This window comes from Equus przewalskii, chromosome 15 (assembly GCF_037783145.1).
Source record: "Equus przewalskii isolate Varuska chromosome 15, EquPr2, whole genome shotgun sequence".
Lineage (NCBI taxonomy): Eukaryota > Metazoa > Chordata > Mammalia > Perissodactyla > Equidae > Equus > Equus przewalskii.
The window spans coordinates 44973540-44991775 of record NC_091845.1 but is presented as its reverse complement, the minus strand read 5'-3'; the positions used below and the strand labels follow the sequence as shown (position 1 = coordinate 44991775).

At 61.8% G+C, this 18236-nt stretch overlaps 1 protein-coding gene across 3 annotated transcripts; it reads left to right on the top strand.

Annotated features, from left to right (window-relative positions):
• The first annotated feature begins 3741 nt into the window (after positions 1 to 3741).
• ZBTB47 (zinc finger and BTB domain containing 47) lies at positions 3742 to 17767 on the top strand. 3 transcript variants are annotated; one of them, XM_070575751.1, is made up of 7 exons: positions 4542 to 4769; positions 8116 to 8179; positions 8373 to 9935; positions 11561 to 11708; positions 13069 to 13184; positions 13822 to 13966; positions 14299 to 17767. In XM_070575751.1, exons 3-7 carry the CDS (start codon positions 8454 to 8456, stop codon positions 14658 to 14660), a joined length of 2253 nt encoding a protein of 750 aa, XP_070431852.1. In that variant the 5' UTR covers positions 4542 to 4769; positions 8116 to 8179; positions 8373 to 8453; the 3' UTR covers positions 14661 to 17767. The 3 variants fall into 3 exon arrangements, with proteins under 3 accessions (XP_070431851.1, XP_070431852.1, XP_070431853.1); XM_070575750.1 differs by lacking the exons at positions 4542 to 4769; positions 8116 to 8179 and adding an exon at positions 3742 to 4092; XM_070575752.1 differs by lacking the exon at positions 8116 to 8179 and having other exon boundaries at positions 4549 to 4769.
• Positions 17768 to 18236: the final 469 nt, after the last annotated feature.

Sequence of the window (18236 nt, the reverse complement as noted above, 5' to 3'; positions counted from 1 at the left end):
CAAGAGCTTTGCTCCTGACTCTTCTGAATTAGCTGGCCATCAGGTAGGAAGTAAGAATTGGAGGAAAATGCCCCTCCCGTGAGTGACTATGCACGCTGACCAGGCATCCCTATTTGGAAGGGAAAGGAGGCTCTCCTCGGGGGAGAATGGGAAGCCTTGCCCACTAGTGATGCAAACTGTGTGGCCAGGTGAGGGACCTGGAAGCCATGCCTCACAAGTTGGGTGAGCCTGGGCTCAGATGGCTGGTTTTTAGGAGAGGGAAGAACTCTGCTGCTGCCCACAGTAGAAGGTGAACACTGGAATCCCATGAGGGACTGGTGACAGAGTAAGCTGGGAAGAGTGCCAAGAGCACTCCCGCTAGGCAGGGAGAAGTCCTTTGATGCCATAAAGATGGCAGTCTCAGGAGTCAAGAGGTCTGGGTGTCCTGGAGGACAGCCTGCCTGCCTTAGGACAGACCCTGGGCCGCTCCAACCAGTGCCTGGTGAATGCGAGGCAAGGAGAGCCTGCGCAGCACTCACAGGGGCAGGAGGCTGTAGTGGTCTGTTTCCTTTAAAGGTTTCAGTAGAAGCTAGAGGCAGTGCTCCCTTGCCCCTGCTTCCTGTTCTGCCTGTGAATCAGAAGGCTGGGGGGGGGTGGGGTGCTATGCCAAGCTTGGGGCCAAGCACTTCTGCCTCTTGGAGACCCCACACTCCCCCATTCACCACCTATAGCCCATCCAGCTCCAGCTCCACAGACTGAGCTGTGTCACTGCCCGCAGGACTCAGGCCATCCTGGAGAGAGTTACCTCTCCAACAGGCCTAGGGTCCTGAGGACATCAGGGTAAAGAAAGAGTGACCTGAGGGACAGACAACTGCCTTCTGCCCCTGGAGGCCAGACCCTGGGCCTTGGACTGCTCATCTGTAATCTGAGGCTAACAGTCCTTAGTCCATCTCAGCTCAAGGCCTGACATGGGGTGCCACAAACTATAACCAGACATGAGAACCAGGGGCGCTCATTCCCCTTCCCGCCCAGGGACCAGCCTGGAGGTAAGTTGGCTTCCCCAGGGCCCACAGGGAATAGGGCTTCGGGCTGGCATTTCCCATTCCCAGGTCACCCAGGGCCTCCTGCAACTAAAATCTCTGCCACCAGGCCAGGTTCCCAGAGAAAGGCTGCGAAGGATCCCACTGGCTTCAATGCCTATGGCCTAATTTGATTTTATTTTGAAGAAATAAAGGGCTTCTATGAGCAACTATTCTATGGCACAGTCCCTAAGGGTTTTGGGCCAGAGCCAGACTGCCTGGGTTCAAGTTCTCTGCCACTTCCTAGTTGAATAATTTTAGATAAATTGCTTGACCTTTATAATTCACCTTCTTATCTGAAAAAGGGATACTAAGGACTCCGGATACTAAGAAGTGAGGATTACATGCTTAGAACAAAGCATACATCAGTGGTTCGGGGACAGTGGCCCCTGGGCTTGCCTCCAGGAGAGTAGGAGGCCCACAGGTTTCACGTGGAGGGCTAGGCTCCCTTCAACCAACAGGGTGGGAGAGGATCCTGGCAGCTGCGAGGGAGGCCTTGAATCCAAGGCCTGATGTTCATGCTGCGGGAGGGAGCTGGGCAACCTGCTGGTTTGAATTAGGCCTCCACCCCCCAGCAGCTGTAGCCTATTAGTGCCAAGCTCAGTGGAGGCAGAACAGAGAAGCAACCTCCCCCACCCCCACCCCCTGCGATCTAAGCTCCCCCACCCTGCAGGGCCCTGGGTCAGCACCTAGTGCGTAGCTTGAACTTCCCTGCCACCTCTCTGGCCCCATGCTGTGGTGTTCCCTTTTATTTCCTGTCACTGCCCACTCTGCTCTCCTTCCCCCAGCTCAGCTACTACATAGCTCCATGCCCCACAACTGCATACACATACACCCCTGGCCTGGGCTGTTCTTCCAGGTTCAGTAGGGGTGAGTCTGGTTTCCTCAACCAAGCCTGGGGACTGCCCTGGCACAGTGTGGGTCTGTTCCTCCTCCCTGACATGGGAGAGACACTTGGGGCTAGATGTTTCAGGAAGTGGTGAGAAAACCCGTGAGCTGGCCTCTAGAGGCAGGGGCATGGCTTTGCTGACCTTGCCAGCACCCTGCCTCAAGTGTCTGAAGAATCTTCGAGCTCTGCCCTGTCTCCACAAACTCCTGGCTCACCCCTGGGGCATGCGATTCTAGTCTGGGCTCCCCTTCCCCAATAACCCAGTCCCACCCCTCCCCCTCCAGGGCCTTGACCAGCCCTGAGGTGAAGCTCCCACAGCACGGCCCTCTCCAAGGCCAAAAGAGCAATTCTGTCTCTTGCCACCCAGCCACTCCCACCTGACAATCTGGACTCCAGTACATCAAATCGCCTCTAGTTCCCTGCAGATGCTAAACTGTCTCCTCCCTCCTGGCCTCTGCAGTCGTTCTTCTCTGACCGGAGTGCCCCTGCTCTCCCTCTCTGCTCTAGTGAATGCTAACACAATTTTCAGACTTTCCCTGGGGCTTCCCCAGTAGATGGGCTGTAAGCCAGAGAAGCAAGAAGGGAAGAGCTGGGGTCTTCAGGGAGACTGAGCACCTCCCCTCACCGTTCCCTCCCTTGTCACCCAACCTCCAGCCCCTCCTTTGGCTTGACTGCCAAAGGCCAATCCCAAAGGGGCCAGCAGCCCTACCTTAGTCATGCTGGCCACACCCCCTGCCAAGCTTTAGCTGGGAAGTGGGCCCAGAAGTGTCCCTGCAGTCCTCTCTGCCAGGTTCCTCCCAGCCTCCCCTTTTCCCGTCTCCTGATGCTGATGCCTGGCTGATTGATTTGTCCTGCTCTGGACCTCACTGTCCGTATCCAACCAATGGGTACACAATCCCTCTCTTGCCACCTCCCAGACCAGTGCAAGGATCCACTGCGTCAGAGGAGGAAGTGGGTTGGGACAGAGGAAGAGGCGGAAGGCAGCCCTGAGGTGACCACTCTGGCCTGGCCTCACCCTGAGGCCTCTGGCAGCTGAGCCACTTGTCTATGCACCCACCATGGCCACAGAAGCACAGGATGTCTGCAGTGGCCACCTCTAGGGGCATGTCCTCATCTCCGCTCCTTCCTTTCTTCCAGCCTCCCTTTCCTCCAGGGTCTCTCCTCACCCTCCATCTGGCCATGTGCATTCTTCCTCTTCCTCTTGGCACTCTTTGCTCATCCCCATCTTTGCCCCTGAGACATGTTCTCCCTGGCTCTGGGATAGCCTTGTCTTAAGGGCGACCCCATCCTGCCATCTCACAGGACAGACCATCAGATTATATGATGGTGCCAGCCTGGGGTCTTGGCCTCTGCTCCATTTCCTCCCTGACACCCAGAACCAAGTCACTCTGCACAGGCCCAGTGTCCCTGCCCACTGATGAGTAGGGTGGCATACCCAGCCTGGGCTGGTGTGTAAGCATGACTGCACGTATGTAGGGAGGGGTGGGGGTACTGTGTGGGACTGCCGGGATGGGGGCCATGTGAGAGGGACCAAAGATGGGGCAGGAGTCAGCTAGGGGTGGGCTGGGGGTGGGGGCACAGAAAGGCATCTGAATGATGACAGGGGCCACATGAGAGGCCCACAGAGGCTCCCTCTCCACATTGGTGGCCCAGCCACCACCTGAGCCCTGCCAGGCCCAGCACCCTGTGGTCCCCACCCTGCTGCCTGCTCAGCCTGGCAGCGCTCCTTTGCAGCCTCTTGCCAGCACAGCCAGCCCCCTGCCCCCACTGGTGTCCATGCCAGAGCAGCATTCCGCAGGCGTGGCTGCATCTCCCCAGCAGAGACTGAGCGCGGGAGCTGCTCAGAAGCGGTCAGCTCACCCGGCTCGGCTGAGGGACACAGTAGGGCCCGAGCCTCTGGACCCCACTCCTCTAGTCTCGCCTTCTCCTGGCCCTAGACCAGTCGCCTTAAAGGATCTGATCACTGCAGCTGTGGTCCGGTTCTCGCATCTCCTGCCCTTGGGCGGCCCTGTGCAGCCAGGGGAGGCCACCAGGTATGGGTCGACCAGAACCAAGTCCTGGAGGCACAGAGCAAAATGCGCCCTGGGGCGCCCTGTGGTAGGGGTGCGGAGCCGGACTAGTCGGAGATCGCGGACTCACCCTCAGGTAAGAGCAGCCCAGGCCAGAGGGTGGGGGCGGTGAGCGCGGCTAGGGTACGGGGTTCGGTCCCTCAGCGTGGGGTCGCTCAGGGGAGCAGGTGGGAGCTTTTTCTGCAGCCGGTTTGGGGGCGGGCGCGCCCAGCTTCCCGATTTCAAGGCCTCACTCTATTCCGACTCCGCCTCTGTGGCGCAGCTGGAGGGCAGCGAGGTTAGACTCCTGGACGAACTTCCCGGCGGAAAGGGGGCTCAGCGCTGGAGAGTGAGGCCGGAGTCCCTCCGCTAGGATGGGAGCAGTGGGGCCTGCCTGGGAGCCCCGGGGGTCCGAGGTAGAGCGGGCTGCACCCGGACGGCGCACACCACGCGTGTCCGCGCCCCGCGCCGGTACGCAGGGCGGCCTGGCCCTTTAAGCGGCCAGACGGCGGCCCCAGCTGACGCGCGGGCTCCAATCGGCGCCCCGCGCCCCCCGCCCGCCGCGCCCGAGGCTCTGGGGCCGCAGCTGCTCGGCGGCTGGACTCGCCGCGGCCCTCGCCTCCGCCCGCCCGGCCGCGCCCCCGGGGCCATGGTCGCCGGGCCCTGCGCGGGGGCGGCCCCCAGCGCGGCGCTTCATGGAGCGGCCCCGGCCCGGCCGCCGGGGGCAGCGCGATCCCGCGGGGCCCTGTGAGCCCCCAGCGCCACGGCACCATGGTACGCAAGGCCCTGCCTGTCCCCCCGCTTATCCGCCCACCTGCTCGCTCTGTCCTCCCAGCGCACGGCCCGCCGCCTCGGGGTGGCGGGATCTTCCCTCTCGCCGGCTCTCCTCGGCCCCTTCTCCTGGGTCCCCCCAGGCCGGGAATGCGGCGCGGTGGCGCGGCCCTGGCGGAGAGGGGGTTAAATTCCTGGGGTGGGGGCCCGGGCAAGAGAGGCTGAGCTCTTGCTAAGAACAGGCGGAGGGGGGCGCTTCCCTGAGCCCGGGACGGCGCCGCCCGCGGACTGGGGGATGGGGGGGGAGGGGGGAGGTCGGATTCCCGCCTGGGCCTTGGGCCACGTGGGCGCTGGAGCCGCCCTGCCTGGGGATTCGGGGCGCCTGGGCCAACTAGGGGGACACCCGCAGCTCCTATCCAAACTCCTGTGTGACCTTGGGCCAGTCCCCCGCCCTCTCTGGGCCTGTTACCCGGTGAAGGGAGGGGGCATGAGCGCAGCGGAGGCTGACATAGACACCCCTTCCCCAAAAGGAGGAGCCTGGAACTCATGAGCCTGTGCCCCCTTTGCTCAGTCTGGGCCCCCTACTGCTGCCCAGCGATGGAAAGATTGGCCTGGGGGTAGGGGGGTGTAGATGAAGGCCCAGCTTTCATCCCCGGGCCTCCAGGGAGGCGCTGGGGCAGGATAGGGATGCCCTGGGCTTCGTGGCTCTGTGTAGTGAGGTCAGGTACCCTTCAGGTGTGCAAGGCTCTGACCTGGTGCGCAGCCTCAGCAGGTGTCCCCCCCACCAACCTGGCCTCTGGGGAGGCTTTGAGGGCATGCAACTCCCTGGCAACAGGAGTGCATGACCACTCCCCTGCATCATAGCCAGGCTGGCCTGGCCTGGCCTGGCCTCGGGGGTGGGGGGTGGGGTGTGTGGCGTGTGGCGTGTGGCTGCAGCTGGCACAGCGAGGTGGCGGGGGGGGGGGGGGGGGGGGCGTCTGCAGCTCCAGGGAACAGGCACATCTGGCTGGGGAGGTGGCCACAGCTGGTGGGCCCTGTGTGGGAGGTGCCAGGCTAGGGGGCAGCTGCAGCCTGCTGAGAGGCTGCCAGTTATGGCCTCGGGCAGCATCTGTGTGCCCTCTCAAGAAAGCCCAGTCAGGGGGCCTGGTCATGAGGTTCTTGTCAAGAGCCAAGGATGGTGCTGGCTTGGCTGGGGTACTGCCTGGGGAGTAGAGTCTTTGGGGCAGCACCAGCCTGCAGGCCAACCCCGCCTCCCCTGCTAAGGCCAGAGGGCCCTGGCCAGGCCTCACCTGGGCCCTGGGACCAGATTTGCATGTGGGAGGGTTGGGGGCACTGCCCCTTCCCCATGGCAGGCAGGCAGTGTAGGGCCTTCTGTGAAGGAGGAGCAGGGTGGTCTGGGGCTCTGTGGCCTAGGATGGGCTCCCCCAAACAGGTCTAGCTTGTCAGCTGACAAGCCCTTGTCCAAGCCACCTCCCCTGTCACTGTCCGGCCCCTGGAGGCCCTAAGGAGCCTGTTACAACCCAAGTTGCACCTTGACCCCTCACTACCCTGCAGGAGGCAGTAGCTCTGGGGCGGAGGCTGCAGGTCGCGGGGGTAGTGGTGGGGTTTGAAGAAGCGCAGCTGGCACCCTGCGTGGGAGGGTCCCCAGATGCCTCTTCCTGCTTTTCGAGTCAGTAAAGGCCAAGAAATCCATCCACGTGGTGTCCAGTCCCGCAGGGAAGGGGTGGCCTTAGCAGACTGGGAGCCCAGGAGCTACTCCCTGTGGGACCCCGCCATTCTGAGCCTCAGTTTCCCCATCTGTGCAGTAGGGTTTGGTCCCAGAAGATGAATCAGAATGAGTCAGAGGAGGGAGATGGGAGTGGCTTGGCATCATATCCCCATTAGATGGGCTGGGCCTAAATGGGCCAGCAGTCCTGAGACAGAGGGGCCGATGGGTGACTTCTTGGCTGGGGGCGATGAAGGCGTAGTGGGAGGACTCAAAGAAGATGGTGTCTGTGGCCAAGGGCCTGGCCAGACTGGGATCTGAGAGAGCATGGGGTGGGTGCTGCCTGGGCTGCTGGGTGTGGAGGGTGGTTGTCCTTGGTGGCTCCTTGAGGGCCAGGGCAGATTCTCATTCAGGTGACTGAGAAGTTGGATGTAGACACCCTGACTCCCCATGCCCCGTCTAGGCCCACCCACTGCCGCCCCACCAATGGAAGGACTGGCGAGGAGGAGGTGGGCTTTGGATGGATGGGACTAGGCTTTCATTCCAGGGCCTCCAGGGAGGTGTTTGGGGGAGGGGAGCTGTTGGCTTTGTGGCAGTGGGGCAAGGTACCCCTCAAATGTAGGATGGTCTAGCCTGGCTGGACAGGGCCTGAGGAGGGCCAGAACCTAGAACCTGTGGGGTTGGTCCAGCCAGGCAGTTAGTCGGCAGATATTAATTGAACATCGCTGTGCACTGGACTCATGCAAGGGACCGGGCAGCCTGCCTATCTGTGCTGCCCACCTCTTGGAGAGGCCACCGTGGTGGAGCCAGGAATGATTAAGCTGGTCCCTATTCTGCACAATTCGCAAGTGCTAGATGTGGTCCAAGGGCTGATAATCTGACTATGAGACTTCAAGGGCCCCCCTGAGGCTCCAGAGGCCCCACATCATGTGGCCTCCAAGATGACCAGGACCATGCCTGATCTAGGTTCTGGGAGCCTAGGGTAAAAGGGGTCTGGGGCAGGCCTTGGGGGCCTCCTGCCTCCCAGCCTGGCAGAGAGAGAACACAGCTGTATCCTCCCGCCCCCACAGAACCCCTGTGTGATGGGCAGCTGCTGGTGGCCAGGCCTGAGGCCACAGGCAGCGGCCTGGCCCAAGCTCTGGCTGAGTAACGCGGGGTTGGCTGGGGTTCGCCAGCCTCCTCCAGCAGGGCAGCAGGACCAGGCGGGGAGAATTGACAGGCCCTGGGCCTGGATTTCTTCACAGAACTTTCTCTCTCTGCAGCGCTCAGGCCCAGGCCTTGAAGCCCACTTCTGGCGAGGTGCGGGGTTCCCTCAGGTGCTGCCCCCAGGGGTGCAGTGGCCAGAGGCCAAGCAGTGAGCCTGAGTTCTGTTCTTGAGGAGTCTGGGGTTAGGCAGGTTGGCTTTATTTGTGTGCGTGAGTACATGCATGTGTGTGGGGGAGAGAATCCGTGGGGCTTGGGAAATGCTGAAGGAGTGCTGGGTCCCTGCAGGGGTGCCACCTAGTCCCTGGTTTTAGCCCTGAAAGTCCCACGTCCTGGGAAACCCCTCGGTCTCTGGCACACCAGGACGGTTGGTCACCCTCGTCCCTTTTCCTTTCCTTCTCTTCCCCTTCCCTTCCTGGGATGACTTTTCCTGTTCCACAGGGAAGAGCTGGAGGCCCAGAAAAGTTGACCGACTAACCCAGGAGCTGATCTTCCTTCTCAGAAGGTCGCCATTGGAGTTTGAGCTCTGAGGGGCAGCTGACTCGGGCTCGAATCCCGGTTCCCCCATTGTCCTTCCTGGAGCTTCGGCTCCTTTTCTGTAACGTGGAGCCAGGAGTGATGGGTGGGCTGCCTCCCGGATGGCAGGCGCTGCCGGGGCCCCAGGGGCCTTGCCCTGACCTGTGCCCTCCGCCCCGCAGTTGCTGGTTGAGAAGACGACCGACTCACCGGCGGCCGAGTTCTCGCTGGTGGAGGACGTGGCGCTGCACTTCGCCTGCTTGATGGGCCGCCTGAACGAGCAGCGCCTCTTCCAGCCCGACCTCTGCGACGTGGACCTGGTCCTGGTGCCCCAGCGCAGCGTCTTCCCGGCACACAAGGGCGTGCTGGCTGCCTACAGCCAGTTCTTCCACTCCCTCTTCACCCAGAACAAGCAGCTGCAGCGTGTGGAGCTGTCCCTGGAGGCGCTGGCCCCGGGCGGCCTGCAGCAGATCCTCAACTTCATCTACACCTCCAAGCTGCTGGTCAACGCGGCCAACGTGCACGAGGTGCTCAGTGCCGCCTCCTTGCTGCAGATGGCTGACATCGCCGCGTCCTGCCAGGAGCTGCTGGACGCCCGCTCCCTTGGCCCACCGGGCCCTGGCGCTGTGGCCCTGGCCCAGCCAGCTGCCAGCTGCACCCCGGCCGCACCGCCCTACTACTGCGACATCAAGCAGGAGGCCGACGCCCCGGGCCTGCCCAAGATCTATGCCCGAGAGGGCCCTGACCCCTACTCGGTGCGCGTCGAGGACGGGGCAGGGGCCGAGGGTGGCACAGCACCTGCCGCCATCGGGCCAGCTCAGCCCTTCTTCAAGGAGGAGAAGGAGGGTGGTGTTGAGGAGGCGGGGGGGCCCCCAGCGAGCTTGTGCAAGCTGGAGGGTGGGGAGGAGTTGGAGGAAGAGCTTGGGGGTTCTGGCACCTACAGCCGTCGGGAGCAGTCCCAGATCATCGTGGAGGTGAACCTCAACAACCAGACGCTGCACGTGTCTACGGGGCCTGAGGGGAAGCCGGGTGCTGCCACAGGCCCTACCACCATGGTGCTGGGCCGGGAGGATGGGCTGCAAAGACACTCAGAGGACGAGGAGGAGGAGGAAGAAGAGGAGGAGGAGGAGGAGGAAGAGGAGGGTGGTGGCAGTGGAGGGGAAGAGGAAGAGGAGGAGGAGGAGGAAGAGGAGGGTGGCAGTCAGGGAGAGGAGGAAGATGAGGAGGAGGAAGGGCACAGCGAGCAGGAGGAGGAGGAGGAGGACGAAGAGGAAGGGCACAGTGAGCAGGATCAAGAGAGCTCAGAGGAGGAGGAGGAGGGGGAGGAAGGAGAGACGGGGGGCAGGCAGGGGCCAGCAGGGCGGCGCAGCAGCCGGGCAGCCCCCGCTCCCCACAGTCGCATGGCCACACGGTCCCGAGAGAATGCTCAGCGCCGGGGCCCCCCTGAGCCTGAGGAGGCCGGGCGGCGGGGTGGGAAGCGGCCGAAGCCACCCCCAGGAGTGACCCCTGCACCAGCCCGAGGGCCACAGGCCACGGATGGGCTGGGGGCCAAGGTGAAGCTGGAGGAGAAGCAGCACCACCCGTGCCAGAAGTGCCCGCGTGTTTTCAACAACCGCTGGTACCTGGAAAAACACATGAATGTGACCCACAGCCGCATGCAGATCTGCGACCAGTGCGGCAAGCGCTTCCTGCTGGAGAGCGAGCTGCTGCTGCACCGGCAGACAGACTGCGAGCGCAACATCCAGGTGGGCCACAGGGCAGGTGAGGGCAGGATGGGGCAGAGGCCAGCTGCGGTCACTCAGCCATCCAGGCTGACCCAGGCTAGAACTGGGCCCTGGGCGCCCAGTGTCCTGCTGCCTACATTGCCCAGACAGTCTGGGGAGACCAGCCCAGGCCCAGGCTGAGCCAAAAGGGCAGGACTCAGCTTCTCAGGGTGGTGAGAGCTCAGGGGATAACGTCAAGGAGAGCTTCCTGGAGGAGGCAGACAGAGCTGGGCTTTGGCACGTGCAGAGATGTGCAGATAGGATTGGAACAAACAGTAACCTTGGCCAAAACGGCAAAAGGGATCATGGACTTGGGAGGATGAGAAGAGTTGTCGGAGCCACATGAAGCTAGGGGAGAGCTAGCTCTGAGGGATGAGTCAGTGTTTTAGTAAATCCTTAGTGCTACCAGAAATTCAGCAGGGCTGCCGTGAATAGTTTCACAGATTGTGCACTGCACAAAAGCACAGATGAAAGGAGAAGGCATTTGCCCAGAGGGGGCGTCATTTTCCACTTGCCACAAAGGCTGACTAGAGCCAAGGGGGTACCGGCAGGAGGAAGCCCCTGCCCTCAGCTCTTTGGAGATGTCAGCTGGCCTGGGCCTGAGGGAGAGCAGGGGCTGCTGGGGCCAAGTGGGGTGGCTGGGCTGGCTGCCTGAGTCTGGGCAGCCTGGCCTCTTGGTGCAGGCAGCACAGGGCCAACCAGGCTGGTTTTTACCCTTCCTGGCAGAGGCAGTGGTGGGGGCAGCAGGTAGGCGGGTGCTAATTGCCGAAACTAATTGCTAATTGCAGTGCCCTCTGGAGAACATCTTCCCTGGGGGTTCCCTGGTCTCCTGCCCCACCCTCGTGAACCTGTTTGTTGGCACTTGCCTGCCTGCTGGGTTGCCCTTTGACCCTCCACCTGCCGCTCACCTGAGTCTCCCTCCTGAGGGGGAAGATGCTTGTGCCCCTTCTGACCTGGGCACCCTGACCCACTTTCTGCGAGTGTCCTGCAGGGATGGGCAGGAAAAGGGCCCAGGGGAAGAGGAGGAGGGGAGTAGGAGCCCCCAAGGTTCCCACCGCCCTGCATTACCTGATGGGACCTGATAGCCCCTGCAGTCCCCCCAAGCCGGTGTTTTGGGACCTGTCTCCTTGGGAATCTCCATCTTTGGTGATAGGGCATGGGTCCCAGCAGGGGGAGGCAGCAGAGATAGTGCCCCAACTCTGTCAAGACCTGTTGTCTGAGAGGGGCTTCTCTATGAACTGTGGATGGCCTCTGCACCCGCTATGGCCCTTCGGTTCTGGGTCTCCCCTCTGTAGAGAGATGACTGGTCAAAATGAGCACAGAGGAGGGCTTCCTGGAAGAGGTGACCCTTGACCCTAGTTGAATTCAAGGATGCATGAAGGCCCCAGGCTGTAGCTCTGGGTGGGTGGGTGGGTAGGTGGGTAAGTGTTTAGGGAGTTACCATCCCCAACTTCCAAGACATCAGATCGGCTGCTCCATCAAAGGCTCTCTCTCCAGCATAATTCAGATGATGGGGAAACTGAGGCCTAGAGAGGTCCTAGGTCCTTGTCCTAGGTCACATGGTTCCTGACTCAAGATCGAGGGCCTAAAGTCCTCTCACCCCACAGTGTGTGACGTGTGGCAAAGCTTTTAAGAAGCTCTGGTCCCTCCATGAGCACAACAAGATCGTGCACGGCTACGCGGAAAAAAAGTTCTCGTGTGAGATCTGCGAGAAGAAGTTCTACACCATGGCCCACGTGCGCAAGCACATGGTCGGTAAGTCTAGGCCGGTGGGGAAGGCACTGAGGACAGAGCTAGGCTGGCTGCTGGGTATACTGGGAAGGACTTTCCATCCAAGGGCAGTGTGAACAGCTAAGAAGGCCCCTCCCAGCTGGGAGGCCTGGGGAGGCTGGTTGCAGTGATGGATGTGGCCTGGACAGGCTCTGGGGCCAGGGCTGCCATGTTCAGTTGGGCAGGTTGCACGTTGCACAAGGGCTCCTGGTTAAGACAGCAGGTGGGGACCAGAATCCAGCTGACACACTGCTAACCAGGCTGTGCATCCTGGCATGGGGTTGTGTCCACCAGGAAAAGGAGCACCTTTTCCTAAATTACACGAAGTGCCGTATGGGCTGGCACAGGCCCTGTCCCAGTTTGAGGACAGCTGTGCCTCTGATTCTTTCTCACCTTCTGGCCCTCACAGGGCTTCAGGCTTCTCTGAATGCAACCCTCCCTCCAGGGGTTCCACCTGGAAACAGTAAGGAGGCCCCCCAAGTGTGTGTTGGGCCACCCTGCTACCTTGGGCATGGCTGTCCCTCCCCTGTAGTGGGTCTGGCTGGGAGTCTTGTGTCCAGGCAGCCATCCCTTCCTTGCCTGCTTGGGGCCTGGGGCTCAAGGGAGGGATGGCCAAAGTGGGCAGTGGGCCCCTAGCCAGGCCTTGCCCCCTTTCTCCAGCAGACAGTGCTAGGGGCCTCCAGCGTGAACTGACTGGGAGCTGAGAAGCTGGGGTCTAGGTCTCAGCCAGGAGCATGTGGGTGACCCAGGATTGGGTCCTTCCCAGGCTTGGATTCCTAGCTCTGAGCTCTGAGGGGCCCTCCCTGTCTCCAGTTGCATCCTCCCAGATCTTCTTGAAGAGTTTGTTGGTCCTCAGCTATTTGTGGGCTCGGGCGAGCGCAGCTCACTCCCTCTGGACTGCTCAGGGCCCGAGGCTGGGACCTTACGAGTGTCAACCCCTGTCACGCCAGCCTCTGTTGAGGCTCAGCACCACTCCCAGCCTTTCTTTATAGGATGGGACGCTGAGGCCCACAGAGGCTGTGCAGGGAGTCGTGCGGGGCCAGGATTTGAGCTGAGGCCAGTCCCACTTGGAATCCTTCCATCTTTCTCTGAAGCTTTAGGGGTGAGGCGGCCTTGGCTGTTTCCCTTGGCCAGAGGCTAAGGAACCATGAGCGCCTCCACTGTTGTCTGAGCCAGACTTCAGAGCAGACCAGGAGACTAGCCTGCAGGGGAGAGGCTGAGAGGTAGGCCCCAGAGTAGGTGGTGCCCCCGGAGGCTGTCCAGGATGTGGGGTCTGCTCAGGCAAGGATCTCCTGGGAGAGAGCCTCATGGTCGAGATGTGACGACCATGGTGCCCTCCCCGTAGCCCACACCAAGGACATGCCCTTCACCTGCGAGACCTGCGGGAAGTCCTTCAAACGCAGCATGTCTCTCAAGGTGCACTCACTGCAGCACTCTGGGGAGAAGCCGTTCAGATGCGAGGTGAGTGCCCTCGACCTGCCTGGGGCCACCTGGATGCGGGGCAGGGATGGGGGCAGCAGCTCTTAAAAACCAGGGGATTGAGGGGAGTAGAGTACAAGGTTCAGAAAGAGAAGCGCCCACCCTGATGTCTGTGGCCTCTGCCTCCCACTCCATCCTTACCTGGTCACCCACCAGGCCTGCCCCCGACCCCACCCCTAACCCAACCCCACATGTTCAGGGTGGGAAGCCTGCATGGGCTTGAACCAAGGGGCAAGCTTTCTGCGAAAGTTGAGAAGAGCATCTCCAGCAGAGAGATCAGAGATGGAGCTGCAGTGGGCATGAGGGGGGCATTCCGACAAGGAGGAGGGATGGGGGGCCCTCGGCTTTAGGCATGAGGCCTCCCTCCACTTTGTGGTCTTGCCCAGCTTCCTGACCCCCATTCCCGCCTGGGCCCTTCATGCCCACAGCCTCTCCTGTTCTGCCCATGCATTGCCTCACCCCAAGAGCACCTTGGCCGCCCTTGCATCCACACCTCCTTGCCCAGGAGCCCCTCCCGGGGCGTGTCCTTCCTGGGCCCTGCGGTCACAGGCAAGCACATCCCCCTGTGAAGGCTGCTCCCTGCTCTGTCCCTGGGCCTTACCTTCCACCCTACCCTTAGAACTGCAATGAGCGCTTCCAGTACAAGTACCAGCTGCGGTCCCACATGAGCATCCACATTGGCCACAAGCAGTTCATGTGCCAGTGGTGTGGCAAGGACTTCAACATGAAGCAGTACTTCGATGAGCACATGAAGACGCACACAGGTACGGCTCTGCACTCCCCTCATCCCCGCCCCCAGAGGGGCTCCATGCTGGGCTTGGGACCCCCTGCTCAGACCTGGGCAGGATGCCTGGGATGGCCCTGGTCACACCCCTTCTCAACTCTGGACCTCAGTTTACCCTTCTCTATGAGGCTCAGCGCCGTCCTCCCCGCCTCCCAGGGTAGGGTGAGGCTGGTACAAAATGGCTCAGGACGGGGAGGATCCCAGTGCCAGGGCTAAGCCCCTCTATGGTTCCATGGGCACAGGGAGGCTCGCCCAGGGTTAGGGTGTGGCAGCCCTCTCAGTGACTCCCTGCTGCCCACGGCCAACCCCCAGGGGAGAAGCCGTACATCTGCGAGATCTGTGGCAAGAGCTTCACCAGCCGGCCCAACATGAAGCGGCACCGGCGCACGCACACGGGGGAGAAGCCGTACCCCTGCGACGTCTGTGGCCAGCGCTTCCGCTTCTCCAACATGCTCAAGGCCCACAAGGAGAAATGCTTCCGCGTCAGCCACCCCCTGGCCGGCGACGGCGCCCCCTCTGCCCCAGGCCTGTCCCCGACGCAGCCTTCGGCCCCCGCGCTGCCCCTGCTCCCGGGGCTGCCGCAGACCCTGCCGCCGCCGCCGCACCTGCCGCCGCCACCGCCGCTCTTCCCCACCCCTGCCGACGCCGGCGGGAGGCTGAACGCCAGCGACTGATCGCCCGCCTGCCCGCGGGACCTGGAGCCCAGGGCCGACTCCGGGAGCCACCCTGTGCCCGCCCTCCTCCTTGTAGGTCGGCAGCGGCCCTGGCCTGGCACCGCCGCCCCCCATGCCACGGGTGGCTGGACACACTCTGCTTGAGGCCCCTGACCCTGGGGGGTGTGCAGGCTGACGGCCCCCCAGAGCTGGTGGAGGACACCTCACTCCCAAGTGCCCCCCTTTCAGAGACTCCTTGAAGCCTTTACTTTTTTTGTTTAGAAGTGAAGGAAAAAGGAAAGAGAGGAAAGTATTGGCAGCACCTCCTCCAGGTGAGGGGGCTGCTGGAGATGGCAGGTACAGTGGGGAGGGGGGGCTGGGCAGCAGTGTGACTGGTCACTCTGCTGAGGCCTGAGCTGGAGGGGGTTGGCCAGGCCGAGCCTGCGTCACCTTCAGCTGCTCATCCCCACCGCCTCTGTGCCCCCATCGCCCCCCTATCCCGGAGGGTTTGGGGAGTTGAGGTGCCAGAATGGAAGTTGGAGGAGTTGTGGACCCAGTCTGAGGGTGTGGACACCAAGGCAGGGGCTTGCGACTGGATGCCGTGAGCGTGTTGGGTGGGGAGGGGTGAGGTGGTGAAGTGCAGGCCTGGCTCTGCACCATGTGGAGTGGGGCGGGCAGGGGCTGGACCCCAGGCATTTGCTTTCTCCACCCACAGCCCTGCCAGCAGGCACAGGGATTCCTGACCTGCATCAGGCAACACCAAGGCCCTGAGTCCTGGAGAGGATGTCCCCAAGGAGCCTCTGGGCCAGGGTGTTGTGGGCTAGGCCCTGGGTGGGCAGACGGGCTGGCTCCCGAAGCACCAGCTCCCAGGACTGCAGTCAAGGAGCCCCTGCCAATGGGTAGACCCCAGGGGCAGGGCCCTCAGGAGGAGGCTTGGTAAATGTTTTAAGGTTTCAAGGTGCTATCAGTGGGGCAGAGGGCAGGGCTGCTGTTCACAGAGCACCCCGTCCCTCACCAGCTGCCCTGGCCGTATCTCCTACACTGGAGATGTGTGTGTCTGTGTCCGTCTCTGCTCCCCGAAGGCAGCACTAGGCCTCATTCTCTCGCTAGGCCTGGCCACAACCCACCCCCCGCTGCTGTCCAGTGTCCTTGACCCTCCTGGGCCTCTGCGCTGGTGGGCGGGGCGCCCGCAGCAGTGTCGGTGAGAGGAGCCTGCACGTTTAGGCAGGGGGTGTGGGGGTGCTAGGGGAGCCCCAGCCTGTGCCTGGCGCTTGCCCCCATGAGGCAGCACTAATAGGACACCCTTTTTTGTTGTCATTTAACATCTTTAGTCCTGCCTTTAAAATGGGGAAGAAGGTTCCATAAGCTACATGTTTCCTAGTTAAGCTCTTTCCTATTGTGTTTATACGGTTTTGTTTGTTATACTCTTTGCACCTTAACCCCCCACGACTACCCCCTGCACACCACCTTCCCAGCATGGCTGGAGTGGGAAGAGGCCTGAGCCCAAGGGGGACAGTGGGGAGGACTGGGCCCCATCAGCCCAAGGGCCGAGGGGGTCGGAACCCCTCTGACCTCCTTGTGAGGCCCATGGCGCTGGGGCAGGGGGCTGGGGACATTTTAATCATCAATAAACGAAGCACTTTATTCTGTACAGATGTGGGCAGGCCCAAGGAGCCCGAGTGTTTTGAGAATCTGTAATCCAAGCCACACAGCCCTGGTTGTTCTCTGGGCTCTGAAGGGCCCGGATGAGTTTGGGGCTGCAGCAGGAGCAGCAAAAGCCAGAGCCTGTAGAAGGCCCCCCGCCCCCCTCCGCCAGGCACCCGTGCTGTCCCATGGGGAGAGAAGGTGGGCGCTCCGCGAGAGGGGAAGGCTCCCTGCTCTGCAGCTCCCCCATCCCAAGGTGGGGGCCAGGGGGAGGGTGGTGTCCAGCCTCTTATGGGGTCAGGGCTGGAACTCCCATGCTCCTGCTTTACTGCAGCTCTTAACCTCCTGCGGCCCTTGATCTCTGGGCTTCCATGACGTCCTCAGGGTCCTCCCCTCCCCGTTTCCTCCTCTCCCTTGCTTTTCTAACCTCTGGTCCCAGTGCCTGGTAGCTCTTCAGAGCTGGCTCACATTTTCCAAAAAAAAAGTTGATCTTCCCCAATGGGCTGTAGGCCAGAACCCCCGTGGGTTCCCCAATGCCTGTCATTTACACCCGAGTCTCCCATGGGGTTAGTGGCTTTGTCACCTGCTAGCCCCACTGTGCGAGCCTGGGGGTCCCTGACCAGGCCGGGCCCCTGGTCTGTCAGGCCAGACTTTGATGAGCAGAGGCCAGAGATGGGTATGGGGGGCTGGTGATGAAACCCTGTCCCAGCCCTTAAGTGTCCTCTTCTTATATACTTGCCCTCTGAGGGCGGGAGAGGAGTCCAGACAGCAGGCTGGGCACTGGTCAAATGGTCTTATAGCTGTAGGTGGGCACGGCCAGGCCCTCTTCTGGGAGGCCCACGTCCGAGTGGGGACAGGAGCCCCGTGTCCTTGGTGCTAATGCTCTCTTCCCCTTGGGCCAATGTTGGTGGGAGCTCCTTTCTGGCCAGACCACAGGGGTCTGAAGCAATAATGGAACCTCAGCAGTGCCAGTATGGGGAGGGGTTCTTGTTTTACCAGCTTTTACATTTAATTTCTAAAACAAATTAGCAAGCACCTGGATCCTGGAGTGAGGGGACGGCCATCATCCCCACCTCCCGGGGCTGGTGGAGGTGGCGGGGAGGGGGTGCGGGACCATCACTTCCCTCTGGAGGTGCATGCAGGGGTGTCCTCTGTCCCGCTGGATTCCTCAGTCCTTTTGGTCAAACCTCAAGTCAGACCATCTGGGGATGAGTGACCGGAGAGATGAGGTGGGCCTCAAGCCCCATGGCCACAGTTCTGGGAGACGGGGCTGAGTCAGAGCCTGAGCCTCTGCCCCTGGCACCTGCTGCTACAGCCGCCACAGTGCCCCTCACAGGGGGCTCAGCAGTGGCAGGACGGCTGTGCCCAGGCGTGTGGACCCTTGATGTCTGGTCATGTGTGGCCACCCCACAGCCCCAGAGTGCGTGGGGGACAGCAGGAGGGCAAGTGAGAAGGGTAAGGGGAATAAAGTCGGTACAACTGTCCCTTGGCCTGCCTCTTCTTTACACGCTGCCCTGACCATTGGCCGGAAAGACTGGACCAGAGCAAGGGCAATGCGGAACCCCACAGCTTGGCTGTGCACCGCATGGACATCTATGCCTTGGAGCATCTGCAGACCCCATCGCCCTCCCTTAAGGGTGGCCTGGGCTTCCGGAAACATCCAGAGGTAGGAGCTGAGGCAAGAGCAGAGGTGTACCCCCAAACTGGTGCTGAGTCTTGGGCAGAATGCAGAAACGGCTTGAAAGAGGAGAGGTCCTTGGGCTGCTGAGGTTGAGGCAGTGCCCACAGGAGGCCAGGGCTCCTGCAGGTGTGGCTTTCCACAGGCACCTGGACAATAGCCACAGAACAGCAGGGACCAGCGTCTCCCATTCCTGCGTTCTGCACGGGGTGGGGGTGGGGGGGGCGGCGCGGGGCGTGGTGATGTGATGAGCTATAAGGACTCATCCCTCCCTC

What these genes read in the sequence shown, in the direction of transcription:
- ZBTB47 (XM_070575752.1), top strand. An exon ending in CGTGCGCAAGCACATGGTCG is followed by an intron (nt 11,709 to 13,068) that starts GTAAGTCTAGGC and finishes CCCTCCCCGTAG; the next exon opens with CCCACACCAAGGACATGCCC. An exon ending in GCACATGAAGACGCACACAG is followed by an intron (nt 13,967 to 14,298) that starts GTACGGCTCTGC and finishes GCCAACCCCCAG; the next exon opens with GGGAGAAGCCGTACATCTGC.